The sequence below is a fragment of the Cherax quadricarinatus genome, chromosome 20 (assembly GCF_038502225.1).
Source record: "Cherax quadricarinatus isolate ZL_2023a chromosome 20, ASM3850222v1, whole genome shotgun sequence".
NCBI lineage: Eukaryota > Metazoa > Arthropoda > Malacostraca > Decapoda > Parastacidae > Cherax > Cherax quadricarinatus.
In genome coordinates this window covers 16,800,003-16,822,583 of record NC_091311.1, presented here as the reverse complement: position 1 = coordinate 16,822,583, position 22,581 = coordinate 16,800,003, and the positions used below count along the sequence as shown (strand labels likewise).

Here is a 22,581-nt window from a genome sequence, read left to right as displayed (position 1 = left end):
ACCATTTGTCTCCATTAACGCCTATCAAATACGCTCATGCGTATTTTCCCCAATAGTTACCCATATCTTTCTGAAGAAAAACTTTATAAAACTGGGTTGCTTAAATGTGCGTGGATGTAGTGCGGATGACAAGAAACAGATGATTGCTGATGTTATGAATGAAAAGAAGTTGGATGTCCTGGCCCTAAGCGAAACAAAGCTGAAGGGGGTAGGAGAGTTTCAGTGGGGGGAAATAAATGGGATTAAATCTGGAGTATCTGAGAGAGTTAGAGCAAAGGAAGGGGTAGCAGTAATGTTAAATGATCAGTTATGGAAGGAGAAAAGAGAATATGAATGTGTAAATTCAAGAATTATGTGGATTAAAGTAAAGGTTGGATGCGAGAAGTGGGTCATAATAAGCGTGTATGCACCTGGAGAAGAGAGGAATGCAGAGGAGAGAGAGAGATTTTGGGAGATGTTAAGTGAATGTATAGGAGCCTTTGAACCAAGTGAGAGAGTAATTGTGGTAGGGGACTTGAATGCTAAAGTAGGAGAAACTTTTAGAGAGGGTGTGGTAGGTAAGTTTGGGGTGCCAGGTGTAAATGATAATGGGAGCCCTTTGATTGAACTTTGTATAGAAAGGGGTTTAGTTATAGGTAATACATATTTTAAGAAAAAGAGGATAAATAAGTATACACGATATGATGTAGGGCGAAATGACAGTAGTTTGTTGGATTATGTATTGGTAGATAAAAGACTGTTGAGTAGACTTCAGGATGTACATGTTTATAGAGGGGCCACAGATATATCAGATCACTTTCTAGTTGTAGCTACACTGAGAGTAAAAGGTAGATGGGATACAAGGAGAATAGAAGCATCAGGGAAGAGAGAGGTGAAGGTTTATAAACTAAAAGAGGAGGCAGTTAGGGTAAGATATAAACAGCTATTGGAGGATAGATGGGCTAATGAGAGCATAGGCAATGGGGTCGAAGAGGTATGGGGTAGGTTTAAAAATGTAGTGTTAGAGTGTTCAGCAGAAGTTTGTGGTTACAGGAAAGTGGGTGCAGGAGGGAAGAGGAGCGATTGGTGGAATGATGATGTAAAGAGAGTAGTAAGGGAGAAAAAGTTAGCATATGAGAAGTTTTTACAAAGTAGAAGTGATGCAAGGAGGGAAGAGTATATGGAGAAAAAGAGAGAGGTTAAGAGAGTGGTGAAGCAATGTAAAAAGAGAGCAAATGAGAGAGTGGGTGAGATGTTATCAACAAATTTTGTTGAAAATAAGAAAAAGTTTTGGAGTGAGATTAACAAGTTAAGAAAGCCTAGAGAACAAATGGATTTGTCAGTTAAAAATAGGAGAGGAGAGTTATTAAATGGAGAGTTAGAGGTATTGGGAAGATGGAAGGAATATTTTGAGGAATTGTTAAATGTTGATGAAGATAGGGAAGCTGTGATTTCGTGTATAGGGCAAGGAGGAATAACATCTTGTAGGAGTGAGGAAGAGCCAGTTGTGAGTGTGGGGGAAGTTCGTGAGGCAGTAGGTAAAATGAAAGGGGGTAAGGCAGCCGGGATTGATGGGATAAAGATAGAAATGTTAAAAGCAGGTGGGGATATAGTTTTGGAGTGGTTGGTGCAATTGTTTAATAAATGTATGGAAGAGGGTAAGGTACCTAGGGATTGGCAGAGAGCATGCATAGTTCCTTTGTATAAAGGCAAAGGGGATAAAAGAGAGTGCAAAAATTATAGGGGGATAAGTCTGTTGAGTGTACCTGGTAAAGTGTATGGTAGAGTTATAATTGAAAGAATTAAGAGTAAGACGGAGAATAGGATAGCAGATGAACAAGGAGGCTTTAGGAAAGGTAGGGGGTGTGTGGACCAGGTGTTTACAGTGAAACATATAAGTGAACAGTATTTAGATAAGGCTAAAGAGGTCTTTGTGGCATTTATGGATTTGGAAAAGGCGTATGACAGGGTGGATAGGGGGGCAATGTGGCAGATGTTGCAAGTGTATGGTGTAGGAGGTAGGTTACTGAAAGCAGTGAAGAGTTTTTACGAGGATAGTGAGGCTCAAGTTAGAGTATGTAGGAAAGAGGGAAATTTTTTCCCAGTAAAAGTAGGCCTTAGACAAGGATGTGTGATGTCACCGTGGTTGTTTAATATATTTATAGATGGGGTTGTAAGAGAAGTAAATGCGAGGGTCTTGGCAAGAGGCGTGGAGTTAAAAGATAAAGAATCACACACAAAGTGGGAGTTGTCACAGCTGCTCTTTGCTGATGACACTGTGCTCTTGGGAGATTCTGAAGAGAAGTTGCAGAGATTGGTGGATGAATTTGGTAGGGTGTGCAAAAGAAGAAAATTAAAGGTGAATACAGGAAAGAGTAAGGTTATGAGGATAACAAAAAGATTAGGTGATGAAAGATTGAATATCAGATTGGAGGGAGAGAGTATGGAGGAGGTGAACGTATTCAGATATTTGGGAGTGGACGTGTCAGCGGATGGGTCTATGAAAGATGAGGTGAATCATAGAATTGATGAGGGAAAAAGAGTGAGTGGTGCACTTAGGAGTCTGTGGAGACAAAGAACTTTGTCCTTGGAGGCAAAGAGGGGAATGTATGAGAGTATAGTTTTACCAACGCTCTTATATGGGTGTGAAGCGTGGGTGATGAATGTTGCAGCGAGGAGAAGGCTGGAGGCAGTGGAGATGTCATGTCTGAGGGCAATGTGTGGTGTGAATATAATGCAGAGAATTCGTAGTTTGGAAGTTAGGAGGAGGTGCGGGATTACCAAAACTGTTGTCCAGAGGGCTGAGGAAGGGTTGTTGAGGTGGTTCGGACATGTAGAGAGAATGGAGCGAAACAGAATGACTTCAAGAGTGTATCAGTCTGTAGTGGAAGGAAGGCGGGGTAGGGGTCGGCCTAGGAAGGGTTGGAGGGAGGGGGTAAAGGAGGTTTTGTGTGCGAGGGGCTTGGACTTCCAGCAGGCATGCGTGAGCGTGTTTGATAGGAGTGAATGGAGACAAATAGTTTTTAATACTTGACGTGCTGTTGGAGTGTGAGCAAAGTAACATTTATGAAGGGATTCAGGGAAACCGGCAGGCCGGACTTGAGTCCTGGAGATGGGAAGTACAGTGCCTGCACTCTGAAGGAGGGGTGTTAATGTTGCAGTTTAAAAACTGTAGTGTAAAGCACCCTTCTGGCAAGACAGTGATGGAGTGAATGATGGTGAAAGTTTTTCTTTTTCGGGCCACCCTGCCTTGGTGGGAATCGGCCGGTGTGATAATAAAAAAAATAAAAAAATCTTTCTGAAACTTCTGCCTTCCTTCTCTCTTATCTCCTGTTGCCAGTCTCCTGGTATTTCATCTAACCTAATACTTACTGTTGCTACCATTAAATAATGATCAGACATCTGTCACTCCTCCGAAAACATATACGTACAGTGGACCCCCGGTTTACGATCAGCTCCCAATGCGACCAATTATGTAAGTGTATTTATGTAAGTGCGTTTGTATGTGTATGTTTGGGGGTCTGAAATGGACTAATCTAATTCACAATATTCCTTATGGGAACAAATTCGGTCAGTACTGGCACCTGAACACACTTCTGGAATGAAATAATATCGTAAACTGGGGGTCCACTGTATATCCAAAGTACACCTACCATCCGACTTACGACCGAGTTCGGTTCCGAGAAACCGGTCGTAAGTCGAAATGGTCGTAAGTCGAACTTTGCTACTGAATATCAACAAAACATTTTTGTAATGACTTTATTTTATTGTTTTATTTTGGTATTTCATGTTTTACTTTACTTTTTATTTTGTTAGTACTGTATTTTATACTGTAAGGTTTAGGATAAACACTACGTACAACACAAATAGTTGTTTATTTTCCAGAAATTTGGCATAAAAAACACGGTCGTAAGTTGAGTGGTGGTAAGTCGAGCAGGTTGTAAGTCGGATGGTAGGTGTATCATCATCTTTTTGTCTAACACATAAGTCTAACAAACTGCTCTTATTACACCCCATAACATATCTAGTACAGTGGACCCTCGACATTCGATATTAATCCGTTCCTGAGAGCTATCGAATGTCGAAAATATCAAAAGTCGAATTAATTTTCCCCATAAGAAATAATGGAAATTAAATTAATCCGTGCAAGACACCCAAAAGTATGAAAAAAAACATTTTACCACATGAAATATTAAGTTTAATGCAATAGAATAATTACAGTAACAACAATAACAATAGATTAATAACAATAGAATAATTGACACTTACCTTTAATGAAGATCTGGTGATGATTGATGGGATGGGAGGAGGGGAGAGTGTGGATGGTGTTAGTGTTTAGAAGGGGAATCCCCTTCCATTAGGACTTGAACTGGCAGCCTCACCATGCCTTACCACACTGTGTATGCCACTATGATTCTTAAATCTTTCAAACCAACCTTTGCTGGCCTTAAATTCACTCACATCACCACTAGTTGCAGGCAATTTCTTTACCAAATCATCATGCACTACGACACATGCACTCCACTTTCGTACTTTGCAATTATCTCTTTCATCATTTTAATAGCCATTAGCACATTTTTTCTTGAAAGGTTGGCACTAGAAGCTTTCTTGGGGGCCCATGGTTACTTATTTTGCAGAAACAAGCACCAAAAACAGTGATAATATAGATAATATGGAATGTACCGAATGTATCCTTAGATGCGCTGGCTTGTAAACACTGGCACACACGGGGCAGTTCAGGCCACACTTGGACACGTCTCGTATGAATTGTATCGAATGTCAGGTTTTCCATCGAATGTCGAGGCAAAATTTTTGCGTTAAAATGCATCGAATGTTGGATTTATCGAATGTCAATGCCATCAAATGTCGGGGGTCCACTGTACAGTCATTTATCCTCTTTCTTAAAATGAATATTACATATTACCGAACCCCTTCCTACACACAACTCAATTAATGGTCCACTCATCCATCCACCACTGGCACTCCATCTATAGCTGTCTCACCCACTTGAGTATTAAGGATCCCATAATAATAATTTTCTCACTTGGTTCAAAGCTCCCAAAACATTCATTCAATATCTTTCAAAATGTCTCTTCTACACACTTCTTGCTCTTAGGTGTATACACACTATAATTTACTTCTCATCCCAACTTTATTCAAACTTACATAATTCTTGAATTAAAACACTTGCTTCACTTAGTGCTATGACATCCAGCCTCTTTTCATTCATAACTTTAACAATCAGCTCTTTCTTAAATTCTAAAAGCTGGTGCACTGATTTTTCCTTGAGAAAAAAAGTGTGACAACCACAGCAATATCTGAGAGAGAGCTATTAGTTTATTTATGTGAAAGCAATCACAGGAAAATATTAAACCTACAGCTTCAATGTCAAACTTGAGAATGTAGCGCATGTATGTTGGGAGCTTGACGAGCAGCATGTACCAGCCCCAGTTACTGCAGGTGTGTGCCACAATGATGGCCCAGACAGGTAGTGATGTCCACACACTCTTCCATGGCACTGGTGGTTTCTGCAAATAAGATAAAAAATTGTAAGACTTTGGTAAAAATAATGTGCATGCCTCAAGATAACTAACTTACAAACACTTGCCAAGCAACACATCTGCACTTATAAATACTTGCCAAACTACACATCTTCACGTACAAACACCTGTCAAGCTATATATCTGCACCTACAAACACTTGCTAAGCTACACATCTTCACTTACAAACACCTGCTAAGCTACACATCTTCACTTACAAACACCTGCCAAGCTATATATCTGCACCTACAAACACTTGCTAAGCTACACATCTTCACTTACAAACACCTGCCAAGCTACATATCTGCACTTACAAAGCAGGAACACTGCAGCAGACCTGTTGGCCCAAACATGGCAGGTCCTTCACAAACCATCCCACTAACAGAATATTTGCCCAACCCAATTTTCAATGCTCCCCAAGCAATAAGCTTTGATAATTCTATTCACTCATGAGCAAGTCCCACTCAAATCCAATCGTGTGTGTGGGGAAGTACCCTGGCTGGTGTGTGTGTGGGGAAATATCCTGGCTGGTGTGTTCTTTCTTGAATTCTATTGTGTTAAGAACATAAGAACATATCATAAATTTATCCAACCTAAATTTGAAACTACCCAAAGTCCTAGCCTCAATAACCCAACTAGGTAGACTGTTCCACTCATCAAACACCCTATTTCCAAACCAATACTTTCCTATGTCCTTTCTAAATCTAAACTTATCTAATTTAAATCCATTACTGCGAGTTCTCTCTTGGAGAGATATTCTCAAGACCTTATTAATATCCCCTTCATTAATATCCATCTTCCACTTATACACTTCGATTATGTCTCCTCTCATTCCTCGTCTAACAAGTGAATGTAATTTAAGAGTTTTCAATCTTTCTTCATAAGGAAGATTTCTGATGCTATGTATTAATTTAGCCATTCTACGCTGAATGTTTTCTAACGAATTTATGTCTATTCTGTAATATGGAGACTAGAAGTGAGCTGCATAATCTAGGTGAGGCCTTACTAATGATGTATAAAGCTGCAGTATAACCTCTGGAATTCTGTTGCTTACACTTCTTGATATAAATCCCAATAATCTATTTGCCTTATTACGTACGCTTAGGCACTGCTGTCTTGGTTTAAGGTTGCTGCTCACCATAACCCCCAAATCCTTTTTGCAATTTGTATGGCTAAGTTCTACATTATTTAACTTATATGTGCTAGGGTTATGGACACTCCCGAGCTTCAGAACCTTGCATTTATCTACATTGAACTGCATCTGCCACTTTTCTGACCAAGAATAGAGATTGTCTAAATCCTCCTGAAGTTCCCTGACATCTACATAAGAACATAAGAAAGGAGGATCACTGCAGCAGGCCTGTTGGCCCATACTAGGCAGGTCCTTTACAATTCATCCCACTAACAAAACATTTGCCCAACCCGATTTTCAATGCTACACAAGAAATAAGCTCTGATGTGCAAGTCCCACTCAAATCCAACCCCTCCCACTCATGTACTTATCCAACCTATATTTGAAACTACCCAAAAAATTTGAAACTACCCAAACTAAATTTGAAACTACCCTACCTATCTTACCTATCTTTGTTCATCGGCGAATTTGCTCATATCACTAGTAATACCCTCATCAAGGTCATTGATATATATTATAAACAACAACGGGCCTAAGACTGATCCCTGTGGTATACCACTTGTTACAGATCCCCACTCGGATTTAACCCCATTTATGGACACTCTCTGCTTCCTGTCTGTGAGCCATGACTCGATCCATGAGAGCACTTTTCCCTGAATGCCATGAGCTGCCACTTTCTTTAATAGTCTTTGGTGTGGAACTCTATCAAAAGCCTTAATAAAATCTAAGTAAATAATATCAAATTCTTTATCGTGATCAACAGCCTCAAAAGCTTTACTGAAGAAAGTTAATAAATTAGTTAGACAAGAACGGCCTCTCGTGAATCCATGCTGAGTATTATTAATCAGATTATGCTTATCCAGATGGCTTCTTATAATCTCAGCTATAATTGACTCTAGCAATTTGCCTACAATTGAGGTCAGGCTTATTGGGCTGTAATTTGACGGTAATGATTTATCCCCTGATTTAAATATAGGAATTACATTAGCCATCTTCCACATATCAGACACTATACCTGTTTGAAGAGATAAATTAAAAATATTAGTTAATGGTTCACAGAGTTCCATTTTGCATTCCTTAAGAACCCTTGAAAAAAGCTCATCAGGACCTGGCGACTTATTTTGCTTCAGTTGATTTATTTGTTTCATAACCATTTCACTAGTGACTGTGATATTACATAATTTATCTTCTTCAGGCCCACTATAAAAATTAATCAATGGGATATTGTTAGTGTCTTCCTGTGTAAAAACCGAGAGAAAATAATTATTTAAAATTGAGCACATTTCATTCTCTTTGTCAGTAAGATGCCTATAGTTATTTTTAAGGGGACCTATCTTATCTCTAACTTTTGTTCTATACACCTGGAAAAAACTTTTTGGGTTAGTTTTCGAATCCCTAGCAACTTTAATTTCATAGTCCCTTTTAGCTTTCCTTATCCCCATTTTAACCTCCCTCTTTATGTCAATATACTGATTCATAAGATGACCCTCACCTCTTTTTATACGTCTATAAATTCCATTCTTATGCCCTAGTAGATATTTCAGCCTATTATTCATCCATTTTGGGTCATTTCTATTTGATCTAATTTCTTTATACGGGATAAACGTTCTTTGAGCAGCATGTATAGTGTTCAGAAAACTGTCATATTGATAGCTCTCTTCATTACCCCAGTCAACAGATGATAAGTGCTCTCTAAGCCCATCGTAATCTGCTAAGCAAAAATCTGGAACTGTTACTGAGTTATCCCTACTATCATACTTCCATTCAATGCTAAATGCAATTGATTTGTGGTCACTGGCACCAAGTTCCTCTGAAATTTCTAAATTATTAACAAGGGATTCATTGTTTGCCAGAACTAAGTCAAGCAAGTTATTACCCCTTGTAGGTTCTGTCACAAACTGCTTCAAAAAAAATCTTGAACTACTTCTAAGAAGTCGTTTGATTCTAAATTCCCAGTCAAGAAATTCCAATCAATATGACTAAAGTTAAAGTCTCCTAGAATTACTACGTTTTCGTGCCTTGTGGCCTTAACAATTTCCTCCCATAGTAGTCTCCCTTGGTCCCTATCTAAGTTTGGGGGACGGTATGTTACACCTAAAATAAATTTTCATGTCCCTCTGAAAATTCTATCCAAACAGACTCAGTATGGGTTTCAGACTTTATACCTGTTTTTATGCAACAGTTCAAGCGATCTCGGACATACAGTGCCACCCCACCCCCCTTACTGATAATTCTGTCTACTTGAAACAATTTAAAACCCTGTATGTGACATTCAGCAGGCATATCCCGATTTTTCGTATTGAACCACGTCTCAGTTAAGGCAAATACATCAATGTTACCTGCACTAGCAACTAGTCTCAACTCATCCATCTTATTCCTAGCACTACGACTATTTGTGTAATACATATTTAAGGGATTGATGGGATAAAGATAGAAATGTTAAAAGCAGGTGGGGATATAGTTTTGGAGTGGTTGGTGCAATTATTTAATAAATGTATGGAAGAGGGTAAGGTACCTAGGGATTGGCAGAGAGCATGCATAGTTCCTTTGTATAAAGGCAAAGGGGATAAAAGAGAGTGCAAAAATTATAGGGGGATAAGTCTGTTGAGTATACCTGGCAAAGTGTATGGTAGAGTTATTATTGAAAGAATTAAGAGTAAGACGGAGAATAGGATAGCAGATGAACAAGGAGGCTTTAGGAAAGGTAGGGGGTGTGTGGACCAGGTGTTTACAGTGAAACATATAAGTGAACAGTATTTAGATAAGGCTAAAGAGGTCTTTGTGGCATTTATGGATTTGGAAAAGGCGTATGACAGGGTGGATAGGGGGGCAATGTGGCAGATGTTGCAGGTGTATGGTGTAGGAGGTAGGTTACTGAAAGCAGTGAAGAGTTTTTATGAGGATAGTGAGGCTCAAGTTAGAGTATGTAGGAAAGAGGGAAATTATTTCCCAGTAAAAGTAGGCCTTAGACAAGGATGTGTGATGTCACTGTGGTTGTTTAATATATTTATAGATGGGGTTGTAAGAGAAGTAAATGCGAGGGTCTTGGCAAGAGGCTTGGAGTTAAAAGATAAAGAATCACACATAAAGTGGGAGTTGTCACAGTTGCTCTTTGCTGATGACACTGTGCTCTTGGGAGATTCTGAAGAGAAGTTGCAGAGATTGGTGGATGAATTTGGTAGGGTGTGCAAAAGAAGAAAATTGAAAGTGAATCCAGGAAAGAGTAAGGTTATGAGGATAACAAAAAGATTAGGTGATGAAAGATTGGATATCAGATTGGAGGGAGAGAGTATGGAGGAGGTGAATGTATTCAGATATTTGGGAGTGGACGTGTCAGCGGATGGGTCTATGAAAGATGAGGTGAATCATAGAATTGATGAGGGGAAAAGGGTGAGTGGTGCACTTAGGAGTCTGTGGAGACAAAGAACTTTGTCCTTGGAGGCAAAGAGGGGAATGTATGAGAGTATAGTTTTACCAACGCTCTTATATGGGTGTGAAGCATGGGTGATGAATGTTGCAGTGAGGAGAAGGCTGGAGGCAGTGGAGATGTCATGTCTGAGGGCAATGTGTGGTGTGAATATAATGCAGAGAATTCGTAGTTTGGAAGTTAGGAGGAGGTGCGGGATTACCAAAACTATTGTCCAGAGGGCTGAGGAAGGGTTGTTGAGGTGGTTCGGACATGTGGAGAGAATGGAGCGAAACAGAATAACTTCAAGTGTGTATCAGTCTGTAGTGGAAGGAAGGCGGGGTAGGGGTTGGCCTAGGAAAGGTTGGAGGGAGGGGGTAAAGGAGGTTTTGTGTGCGAGGGGCTTGGACTTCCAGCAGGCATGCGTGAGCGTGTTTGATAGGAGTGAATGGAGACAAATGGTTTTTAATACTTGACGTGCTGTTGGAGTGTGAGCAAAGTAACATTTATGAAGGGGTTCAGGGAAACCGGCAGGCTGGACTTGAGTCCTGGAGATGGGAAGTACAGTGCCTGCACTCTGAAGGAGGGGTGTTAATGTTCCAGTTTAAAAACTGTAGTGTAAAGCACCCTTCTGGCAAGACAGTGATGGAGTGAATGATGGTGAAAGTTTTTCTTTTTCGGGCCACCCTGCCTTGGTGGGAATCGGCCAGTGTGATAATAAAAAAAAAAATATTTAAGGACCCTCCCTTCTCTTTTTTCTTCCTGCTGATTTCTGTTCCTCCACTATGCCTGTTACTCTCCTTATCACCTAATTCCATTGGTTTTCCTATGTTCATCAATAACTCTTCCTCATGCCTATAACTGCTTTCCTTAACCCTTTGACTGTCGCGGCCGTATATATACGTCTTACGAGGTACCGTGTTTGACGTATATATACTCATAAATTCTAGCGGCTTCAAATCAAGCAGGAGAAAGCTGGTAGGCCCACATGTGAGAGAATGGGTCTGTGTGGTCAGTGTGCACCATATAAAAAAAATCCTGGAGCACGCAGTGCATAATGAGAAAAAAAAAAACTCCGACCGTTTTTTTAATTAAAATGCCGAATTTGTGGTCTATTTTTGTATAGTATTTATGGTTGTATTCTCGTTTTCTTGGTCTCATTTGATAGAATGGAAAGCATATTATAGAAATAGAGGTGATTTTGATTGCTTTTACTATAAAAAGAACCAAGAAATGGAGCTCAAAGTAGGGGAAATGTTTGATTTTTGCCAATGTTTAAAAGTAAACAAATGATGCCATTGTGCAATAAATATCCAACTAGCCATTCTAATATGCAGTAATGAATGGGTTGATGTTATTTATACAATTATTACAGTATTGCAGTAGTCTGCATAATAGTAAGTCTTCTATTTTTGGTTTGAATAAAAATTCAAAATAGAAAGCGAGAGTAATATCAGAGGGGCCTGGAGATATGACTGATGAACAAAGAAAATGTTATTTTGGAGCCAGGAATGTCTGCATTGTTCATTCTGGACCTTATTTTGAAATTGTCATATTTTTTAGTTTTCGTGAAATTGGCCAAATTGCAAATTTCTGACCACATTATTAGGTAGTTGAAATCGGTAAATAGGCAGTTTCTTGTACTCAATCGATAGAAAAAATGGAGTTCTAAAGAAATAGCTATGAGTTTGGGCGACTGGAATAACGGAATTAGCCGAAAATAGGGCTCAAAGTGGGCGAAATCGCCGATTTGTAAACAGCGCCGAGGACGCTAACTTCGCGAGAGCATAATTCCGTCAGTTTTCCATCAAATTTCGTTTTTTTGGTGTCATTACAATCGGGAAAAGATTCTCTATCATTTCATAAGAAATTTTTTTTTTTTTTTTTTTAAATTTTGCGACACCAGGAGACACCTCAGGATTGGGGGTTGCGACAGTCAAAGGGTTAAAACTCACACTATCGCTACACTCAGAATTCATTGATTTTCCACAAAAACCCATACCACTATCTATTTCTAGTTTAAAGACCTAACTGCTCCCTCAACTGCGTTGGCCAGTGCTCCCACCCCAAACCTAGATAAGTGAACCCCATCCCTGGCATACATGTCGTTTCTGCCATAGAAGAGGTCCCAGTTGTCAATGAATGTTACTGCATTTTCCTTACAGTATTTGTCCAGCCAACAATTGACACCAATTGCCCTGGACAACCATTCATTTCCAACTCCTCTCCTTGGCAAAATACCACATATGACAGGTTTCCCACCCTTCCTCCTAATTATCTCTTTTGCTGACCTATACCTGCTAATCAGGTCCTCACTCCTACATCTGCCAACATCGTTGCCTCCAGCATGAGACAGATAATAGTATTGCTCCCATTACCTCTCATGATGTCATCCAGACAGCTAACAATATCCTTCATCCCAGCCCCAGGAAAACACACTCTCTGCCTCCTACTCCTATCCTTCAAGCAGAATGCCCTATCCATGTACCTAATCTGGCTATCCCCAACAACAACAATGTTTTTACCTTCCTTGGCGTCATCCGTCGTGATGCTCCCAGTTGTCGATTCACATTTGTCAGGTAGCATTACACCTTCACTTGTGGAATTCGTCAAGACGTTCTCGATTGTTTTCATTGGGGTTTCTAGGGATGTCTCACTCACATCAGCCAATGCTTCCTTGGTGCTCGTTGTGACATTCCCAGTAGAACACCCACATTCGTCAGGTAGCACCGAAAATTGGTTGGAAGTTTCCACAGTAGTCTTCTGGGTCCTCGGTGTTTCTGCCTCTCCAACAGTCTTCTTGATCCTCAGCTTGGTTCCATATTGCCCGGCCACTGACCAAGCGCCCCTCTTAACCTGGGGACTCACAACAGGAGGATTCGAATCCTCTTGTTCTCCTCCATTAATCGCCGTATCTCCTGCTTAGCAACTCTAAGTTCTTCTTTCAGCCGCTGGTAAAGTTGCTCAAGAGAGGGCATCCTGGTTCAATTTCGCAGAGAGGAGTTCAATTTCACAGAGAGGTTCAATTTCACAGAGGTTCAATTTCTCACCTTTACCAAAGGGCTGGCACTAGGAGCTATATTTTGGCCCATGGTGGCTTATTTAGCAGTTGCAAGCACAAAAAACAATGGATTATTACGAAATTTATTGTATGAACGCATGGGGTGATGGCCACTTGCCGAGAAACAATGCCACACTGACTCTGAATGGTGTGTGTGGGAGCCTTTGTGTGTGTGCGGCTGCTGGGAGGCTGCTCGGATGCATTCCGTATGACTGCCGAATTTTGAGGCAAATCACAGAACACAAGGCTATATTTTGATGAAAAAAGTTGCCAAAAGTCAAAATTCACGAAGTATGGGGCTCACAAAACTCGGGGGTCCACTGTACATTTAAAAATAATCTCACAGTAAAATGCCATAAGAGGTTCTCCAGACATGCCCAGTGCAAAAAGCATTTACACTTTACTCACTGCAATTATGCTAGCCTGTCATTCACATAGCCAGTCCCATTATTACATTTACTACGAAGCCCTTCACTGGGAAGCACTACGTTTATCCATGAGAGGTATCGATCTGGTGTTTGGTTATTGTCTATTTATTCTCAACTGGATTGAGGTCAGGAGAGTTTCTAGGCCAGTTTAGAATGCTTAGCCCACTCTATTCAAATTAATTGCCAGGACTGCCTTGTATTTGTTACTGTTCATTGTTCCCTCAGCAATAACAAGCCACTCAGGGTCTTTAGCAGTAAAATTACCCCAAAACATCTTCTTAGGTGGGTGTTTTGGTGCTTGATGAATGTGTCCATTCTGAAGTAGTTCACCTTTGCTCCAACTCACTACCACTGATCTGTACTCATGTACTTTACAGTGCGGCTTATCTGAAAATGTAGCTTTTCTCCATTCATTTGTCGTCCATCCCTTATGATCAAGTGCCCACCACTGCCATTTTTCTTCATAGCAGCAATCAATAATTGTTTCTTTATCGATTTCTGGCAGACTGCCAACTTCAGGAAGCCTTTGCTGAACACTTGAATAATCAACATTTACACCAGCTGAGGTGTTGTCTTGCATTTTCTTCCACATCTTCATTGATGCAGCGCTCCACAACCACCGGAGTCATTAGCTCTCTCTTCAGAATCCAGCCAACAACTGACTTTGCTAAGCTCAAATTTTCAGCAAACTGATACTCAAATTAGCATGTTTTCTAAAAGCTACAATACTTGCATGCTTCCTAAGAGTAACATCCGTCATGAATTCCACCAGTAATTGTGAACTGAAGGGGAGAATTTGGTGAAACTACATCCACTCATGGAGCACACTTGCAGGAATAGCCTTACAGAACAACAGCTGTTGTAGCACTGACAAGAGTCACAGGGTAACACCACAGCTGGATGGTTGCCAGAAGGCAGTAGCAAACTCTTATGAAAAGAAAAGAATCCAAACTACACTAATTAACCCTTTCAGGGTCGAGAGGCCCTCTCCTAAACCTGTTCTCAGGGTTGAAAATTTTTCAAAAAAAAATAAAAATTATTTTTTCTTATGAAATGATAGAGAACCTTTTCCCGATCATAATGACACAAAAAGTATGAAATTTGATGGAAAACTTACAGAATTGTGCTCTCGCGAAGGTAGTGGTCTCGACGATGTTTATGCATCAGTGATTTCGCCCACTATGGGCCCTATTTTCGGCCAATTCCAATGCACCAGTCGACAAAAATCATAACTATTTCGCTAGAACTCCATTTGTTCAAATGAGCACAAGAAACCACCCATTTACTGATTTCAACTATCCAGTAAAGTGGTCAGAAATTGGCAATTTTGCCAATTTCCAAACAGGGTCCAGAATAAACAAGACAGACATTCCTGGTACTAAAATAACATTTTCTCTGTTCATTAGTCATGTCTCCAGGCCCCTCTTACATTTCTTTTGCTTTCCACTTTGAATTTTTATTCTCACAAAAAATAGAAGATTTACTGTTATGCAGACTACTGCATTAGTGTAGAAATGGTATAAATAATATCAGTGCACTTGTGAAAGAATATTACTCACCAGAATATTACTATTGGATGCTTGGCATGATTTGTTTACATTTGAGCATTGGCAAAAATCAAACAGTTCTACTACTTTGAGCTCAATTTCAAGGTACTTTTCATTGTGAAATCAATCAAAATCATCTCAGTTTCTGTAATATGTCTTCCATTCTATACAATGAGACCAGGGAAACAAGAATACAACCATAAATGCCATACGAAAATACACTGCAAAGTCGCTATTTTAAACCAAAAACACGGTTGGAGTTTTTTTTTTTTTTCTCATTATGCACTGTGTGCTGCAGGATTTTTTGTATACTGTGCACACTGACCACATAGACCCATTCTTTCATATGTAGGCCTACCAGCTTTCTCTCACTAGATTTGAAGGCACTAGAATTTACGCATACTAGTATAGCGCCAACCCTGGCATGCAAGCCGTACTAGTATGACACCGACCCTGAAGGGGTTAATTAAGCCAGAGACTATGACATATTATGAGAATGACAAAATTTACTCCTGTCCCAATTAATTTACACATTACTGTATCTAAAACTCAAATAAAAAATATAATAACTACAAATTAATGGTTTATGATATAAAAGCAAACATCATGACTCATTGCTGTCCTTGTCATACCTCTACTACTACTACGGTACCAAGAGATTCTTCAATGAATTTTCGCTCTTCCTTGGAAATTCTTGGGTGTTTGGCTGGAGTGTCATACACCAAGACTAACCACAGACAATACCTGAAATTATGCTCTTCTTAGTTTTGTAAGAATACACAGTCAGCAATATTTTAAAATTGACTCACAAAATCATAATAATACGAGCGCAAAAAAATAAAAAACATGGAACAAGTAGGATTGAACCCATGGTAAGTGAGTCATGAAACTCCAGGCCAGTGTGTAAGCTACTTGACCAGCTGGCTACAGTAAGATTCATCCAACAAGGAAAGTTAGCATGGGACCCATAATAATTGTGGTCATAGTGGGGCCCAAGATAACCTCCCTATAGTGCATAGAAATATACCTAGATGGATGAATCTTATTGTAGCCAGCTGGCCCAGTGGCTTACACAATGGCTTGCAGTTTTACAACTCACTTACCATGGGTTCAGTTCCCACTGGTTCCATGGGTTATTTCACAGTTACTACTGTATACACATATATTAGGTTGCAGTTACTGAGTTATAATGAAAATCATTGAAAAAATCATAACTGTAATCTGATTGTGAATATTAAATCAACTGTAATTTATGTTCAAAATTTACATCAAATTAATCTTTAAGAATAAATTAATAACTGTATTAACCCTTTGTGTTCACTACTGAAGTTCAGAGCTCAGTAAGTTATTAACTTTACATTCTTCCAGCTGATAATACAGTGGAAACATTATCAAAACTTAATAGAATATTATGCAAAAATAGTGATTATAGATGTATGTATATAGAAATAGACTCACAAATAACCCCTACAAAGGAACCATGTACAATACTCACCACACAATAGAAAGTCCACCTTGAACATAGAAGATACCAGCCCAGCCTAGTGTGGCAGCCAGCAGTCCTGAGAATGGCATGCATACCAGTGTTCCCAAGGTCATGCCTGTAATATATATAATAATTTATGCCAGTATACAATGGTTACGGATTTATGATATGCCTTGCTATTTTTAATACATTCATGGAGGGAGGGTGCACTAAACCCATGTTATCCAGGTAACATTTAATTTAAAGCTGTAATTAATGTATTTGGTAAACTATGGTAATAACTTTCAAAAAGGACTTTCAGAAATGACATACGTATTATATATACCAAACAAAACCAACTCATCCCACGGCCTGGTGGCTAAAAGCTCTCGCTTAACATGGTGATGTCCAGGTTCGATTTCTGACGAGGGTAGAAACAATGAGCATGCTTCCTTACATTGGTTGTCCATCTTCCCCATCAGTAAAATGGGTACCTGGGTGTTAGTCGACTGGTGTGGGTTGCATCCTGAGACAAAATTGACCTAATTTGCCCGAAATGCTCTGCATAACAAGCGCCTTTATATATAGTAGTACACTGACGTCAACTAGGCCTGTATACCTTGTACATGTACTTGTAGAAATCCCAGTTAACTTAAGATCACTAAATCAGTTTAAAGTGTAAACCCTTCAACTGTCCAAACGTAAATCTATGATGACGTTTATCCAAATGGAGAAAATCAAGGTCGGAGCACTATGCACATCAACGTAGATCTATGTTTGGACAGTTTAAGGGTTAATACACACCTAAAATTGTACTATTGTAAACTGTACTAACTAATTTTTTTTTGCTCTTTCTACTATAAATTTTTCTAATTACAATTTTTTACTACTTCTTTTTTGTATTAATACACAATTAAAATTTACCACTTCATCGACACCATGCCCAGCCCTTCTAGGGCAGGGTAGGTGCCTGAGCCCGAGCCTTTAACTCATAAGACTGTCATTTCCATTAGCCCCCTTCGGGCGTGGATGGCAGACCAGCGAGGCCTAGCTTGTGGCTAGGCCTGGGGACAGTTGGTCCCAAAGATGAGGAGGTACTTGTGTCTCCTCCCATGGGAGACTTAGGTCTCAGACACTCCCTAGAGGGAGCCAAGGCCGGGCCACCACTTGGAAAAGGCCCGGGCCGGGAGAATACCGGCTAATCTTTAATAATAATAATAAATTACCACTTCATAACTTATGTCTAGTTTTAAGTAGTCAATAAGCATAAGGGTTAATCTGCCTGAAATGTTCATGAATGTTAATGGCTTTCTTTGTGCTTAACAATACTTTATCACATGTTAACTACAGTTTGTATCCAACATGAAGAAATAAAAAAAATTCATTTTTATTTTTTATTTTTACTATATTGGCATGGACACTCATAAGACACTGTTAAACATCACATTCAAATAAACTCAAGAATGTCAAATAAATCTACACTTTCTGCTAATCAGAATTTAAATTTTCCATCTTTTGTTTCTGATAATGAAAGCCAGCTAGTATAATGCATTATGTAACTCAAATAACAGTTTATTCTGCTGGTTAATATAAAAGTAATTGCAGTACTTTTCAAATTTTATCTCTTAATTTAAAAAACAGTATTGTATTATTCAAAATTCATCAATACAACTACACCTGCAAATATTGGTAAAAATGTATACACATGTAATACTTTATGCCCTTACCAGCATATACAGTTGAAGAAATCTTGCTTCTTTCCTGAGGAGGGGCCCAGCCAGCAATCAACACATGCATAGCTGGTAGAGTCACACCCTGGACACATAACAAGGTAATCTTTAATTAGGAAAACGTTATGGTGTCTCTCTTAAAAAAACAGATGATTAAACAGATTTTTGTTGATAGTATTTTATATTATGTACTAAACTTGGCACTTTTAAGACTTTACAAACAAGTGAACACTGTAGGAATAAGTTAAGCTTACAAGTATGCATCACCATTTATGCACTCTACTATTTAGAATATTTATTAAGTCATTTTTGGTTAACTCTGCCATTAAAATAAATTAAAATGTATGAAAAATATTAAAGTGTAGCACTCCAGACAAGACAATATATAAGTTCTTGAAAGGGATACAATATTTGCAATATAGTGCACAAATTTATTGTCTTTAAATGTATAAAAATAAATGCCCATGTTTGTGATTATTTGTGCATAATCTAGAGAAATATAAAACTAGCTCCAGAATCACCTGTCACCTGTTAGGTTTGCACATGAGCAGCCACTTGTTGCAACTTTTCTGCAATATTGTACCATTTCTGTTTTCCCCATAACCAATGAGCTGTAAAATCAATCATTGTAACTTCTATGTATGCTTCTTAGAAATAAAGATTTTAATTATTTTGGATAAGCTTCATATTATCCACAGATACTGACACACAGGATACGATCTCTTCAGGCAGGCCGTTGATGTACTGTAGAGCACTGCCCATGAAGAAAAGAACTGCTCTGAGTACTGAACTATGGAGAACTCCAATTACTAAGTCAAAACCTCTTTCCTCTTATGACTGCCTTTTGCTTGTCAGGTACTCTTTTATCCAGAGAAACACTCCCGATCGGGCACCAGCATGTTCTTTTATCCAGAGGAGTACATACTTCCAATCAGGTACTGGCATGTTCTTTCAGGTTTGGTATAAAAGGTATAAAATACTGACAAGTTACTAAATCTTAGATAGTAGGTTGGTAAACAGCAACTGCCCAGGGAGGTACTACCATCCTGCCAAGTGTGAGGTGAAAAGTTCATTAGATAGGAGTAGTGGAAGTATGAATGAATGGTGGTGGTAGTTTGTTGGATAGTATGCTTGTTCTGTTAGGTGTGGGCATAGTTTCCATTCCCCCCCCCCCTCCCTTCTTCACCCAGTGGGAGGTGGCTTGTGTCCCTCTGACCAATTCACAGTCACTTGACTTTCAGCTCCCATCAAGCCCGTAAGTATTCATTCCACTCCTATTTAATTTATAATGTGTTTGGGTTAATTTGGTATAAACAAGAGCTTCACTCTTGTTTAGGTTTTTACCCTATTTCTTCCTGTCATGATTTGGACTTACGTAGTGTAACGTCATCTTTTAATCCTCACCATTTCTTTTAGAGGCAGTATGCCTATATGTGAGTGATTTCTTGATTGGTATGTAATCTTGTGTTTATTTTAGCCTTGACTGCTGGCTCAGGTCATCCAACACAGGTGAGATAAGAGGGGCAGCATTAATCTTATACAGCTCTTACATTCAGTCTGGCATCTGTATCTACACTGATCCCCTTCCACTCGTAGCTGACTCGAAAGGAGTTACGCACCATTCTAGCAGCCGTCCCCCAGTTATCACCCCACCAACATTTCATGGTGGTTTTCTACTGGCAATGCAACTGCTTCACAAGTATTGTGGTGGTCAGAGGATCCCAGTACTTCTGTTCATCAGAATCCCTACTTGTGTTGGGGTCACTGTCTACTCAGTGTGTCAACAGTCCTATTCACCTGTGACCCTTCCCCCTTCATTGTCATCAACAACAGCTCAGCATTCCAAATTACGATGCTATGTGCCCAAAACATTGGCACGGCACCTTCTCCACTACATATTGTGTATATATTAGCTTTGAGTCACTAATTGCTTATACATTTCATTTTTCATTTCTTTGCTTCAAGTAGGATTAATTTGATGTTTAAGTGTTTTATATCTACTAGTTTTACATATTATTAATAAAACTGTTTATGAAGGTCTATTCAGACCCTCTTTGAGGGTCTGACAGGGCTGTTGAACTTACATGCCAAGTGAATGGTAGCTTTGCTGGTGTCTTTTTTCTGTCTCATAAACATGCAAGATTTCAGGTATGTCACTACTACTACTGCTTACACTTAGGTCACACTGCATGTACATGTACAAGCAAATATATACACATCCCTCTGGGCTTTCTTCTATTTTTCTTACTACTTTTTGCTCTTGTAAAGTAACCCCTTCTCTTGTATAAATTACTAAATTTAAAGAGAGAAACTTCTGTTTTACTTTTTGGGCCAAGCTGCCTTGGTGGGATGTGGCAGGTTTGTTGAAAGAAGAAGAAAGAAGTTACTAAATAAGACACAAGGAAAATAAGAAAACATATAAATTAGTCATGTGTGGGGCACCATGGCACCATATCAAAAGTCTTCTGACAGCTGATGTGTATGCATTATATCAGAGGCTCTCAACCTGGGTATTTTTTTAGGGTGTTTCAAGGGGAGCTGGGACTACTACTCAACAAAGTGTGGTGTCCTTTAGATTTTGTACAATCTGTGGAATTACAGTTTGTTTTTAATATAGTCTGTGACATTCAATAATGTTTATTGAAAGTCACAGATTAAATTAAAAATAAAGATAAATATTTCACTTTTTATCAGACTCATTCTTGTTTTTGTTCACAAAATTTGGAGCCCATCATGAATGTCAAAACAAAAAGGGTGCAATGATTCATATGTTTAATATGGTTTCACTTCCATTATCATCAATGGAGAATAAAGGCCTTAATGTGTTATTTGTAGTAAAGCTTTGTCAAATGATTCTATAAAATCAACAAAGTTGAAGCAACATTTGCAAAATGTTCATCCTCAATGCAAGGACAATGACAAAAGGTTTTTGAACATCATGGAAATGCTCTCAAAAGATGAAGCTGCAGTCAACAGTGGTATTCCAAGAAATGAACCAAAAGGTTTGTGGAAAATATTTTAATCTTCCAAAGCTATAGTGCCTAATAGGTGTTTAATGTGTTGATATGGGTCAAAAAATGTATTTGAAAATGGAATAAAACTAACAGGGAAGCTCTGCGCCTGCTCTGATGGGCAGGGGGGAGGTCGAGATGGGGCATGAGTAGCGGGAGTGTTTGGAATGGAGTTAAGAGTCTGGGAAAACATGGGACCAGGAAATTGGCGTTCACGGCGGCCTAAGGATTAATATAGGCCTCACTTCATAATAGGAAGTGTCGTAACTGTTCCTGGTGAAGAGTGAGGGAACGTGATTTACTGGACCGCTGTAATAAGTCACCGGTGGTGACTGGTGCGACGCCATGGAGTGTCCAGGGGAAAATACCTGTGATTTAATCATCACTCATCGGTCTCAGATCTTAATGGAGTAACCTCTAATGTGTATAATAATTACGAGGAGTTAAATCGTCTTGTGAATTGTAATGTAATCGGTGATAATAACACTAAGTTAAGAGGATGGGTGAAGTGAAATAAGTCGCCATGCTCCAAGTGAACACATGTAGACCTCGTGGTTCCTGTCCCGAGGATAGTGAAGTTTTTATGGAGTCATGACTTCTAAACTGGGACAAACCAACGGATACCTCTTCCTGCTGGAATAAGAACCGTGTCGGTGTAACAGGACATCGAAATGAGATGGTGAATGGAGGAAATAAGGAGCATCAATCACCCACAGTTAAGTAACCCTTCTAGTTATAACAAGCTGATACTGGCCAGTTAGGTATGTTGTAATTGGATAGGTTGTGGGTGATCCAGCTACATCAAGTGACCACCAGAGAATATCTGGTAAGTGGTGGTATTATATACAAGTGTTTTTTCCTTGATGGATATATACATGTGCAGCCTACCCCCCCCCCCTTCATTCAGTTAAACTAATATAATCTATACAGTCCACAATTAATTAGTAGTGCCGTACTTGTGGGTGCAATCCAATTCATACTGGTCTCGAATAGATATGGGTAGCTTGTGAGGTCGAAGGAACCACCTGCAGTGATCAGGGGTGGCTAAGTTTTCTCACATGTCTACAGAGGGTGACTACGGTAAACAATATGGATGTTGTTTACCTGGAGTTTACCTGGAGAGAGTTTCGGGGGTCAACGCCCCCGCGGCCCGGTCTGTGACCAGGCCTCCTGGTGGATCAGCGCCTGATCAACCAGGCTGTTGCTGCTGGCTGCACGCAAACCAACGTACGAGCCACAGCCCGGCTGATCAGGAACTGACTTTAGTTGCTTGTCCAGTGCC

General features: G+C 39.4%; 1 protein-coding gene across 1 annotated transcript in view; it reads right to left on the bottom strand.

Annotated features, from left to right (window-relative positions):
* The window catches only part of MFS3 (major facilitator superfamily transporter 3), a 378,032-nt gene that overhangs the window by 55,243 nt on the left and 300,208 nt on the right, over positions 1–22,581 (bottom strand). The window contains exons 7-10 of the mRNA XM_070086892.1: positions 18,286–18,373; positions 16,589–16,694; positions 15,726–15,837; positions 5,358–5,507 (exon numbers count right to left, since the gene is read on the bottom strand). Coding sequence (XP_069942993.1) covers positions 5,358–5,507; positions 15,726–15,837; positions 16,589–16,694; positions 18,286–18,373 — 456 coding nt within the window. The remainder of the gene's footprint in view (positions 1–5,357; positions 5,508–15,725; positions 15,838–16,588; positions 16,695–18,285; positions 18,374–22,581) is intronic.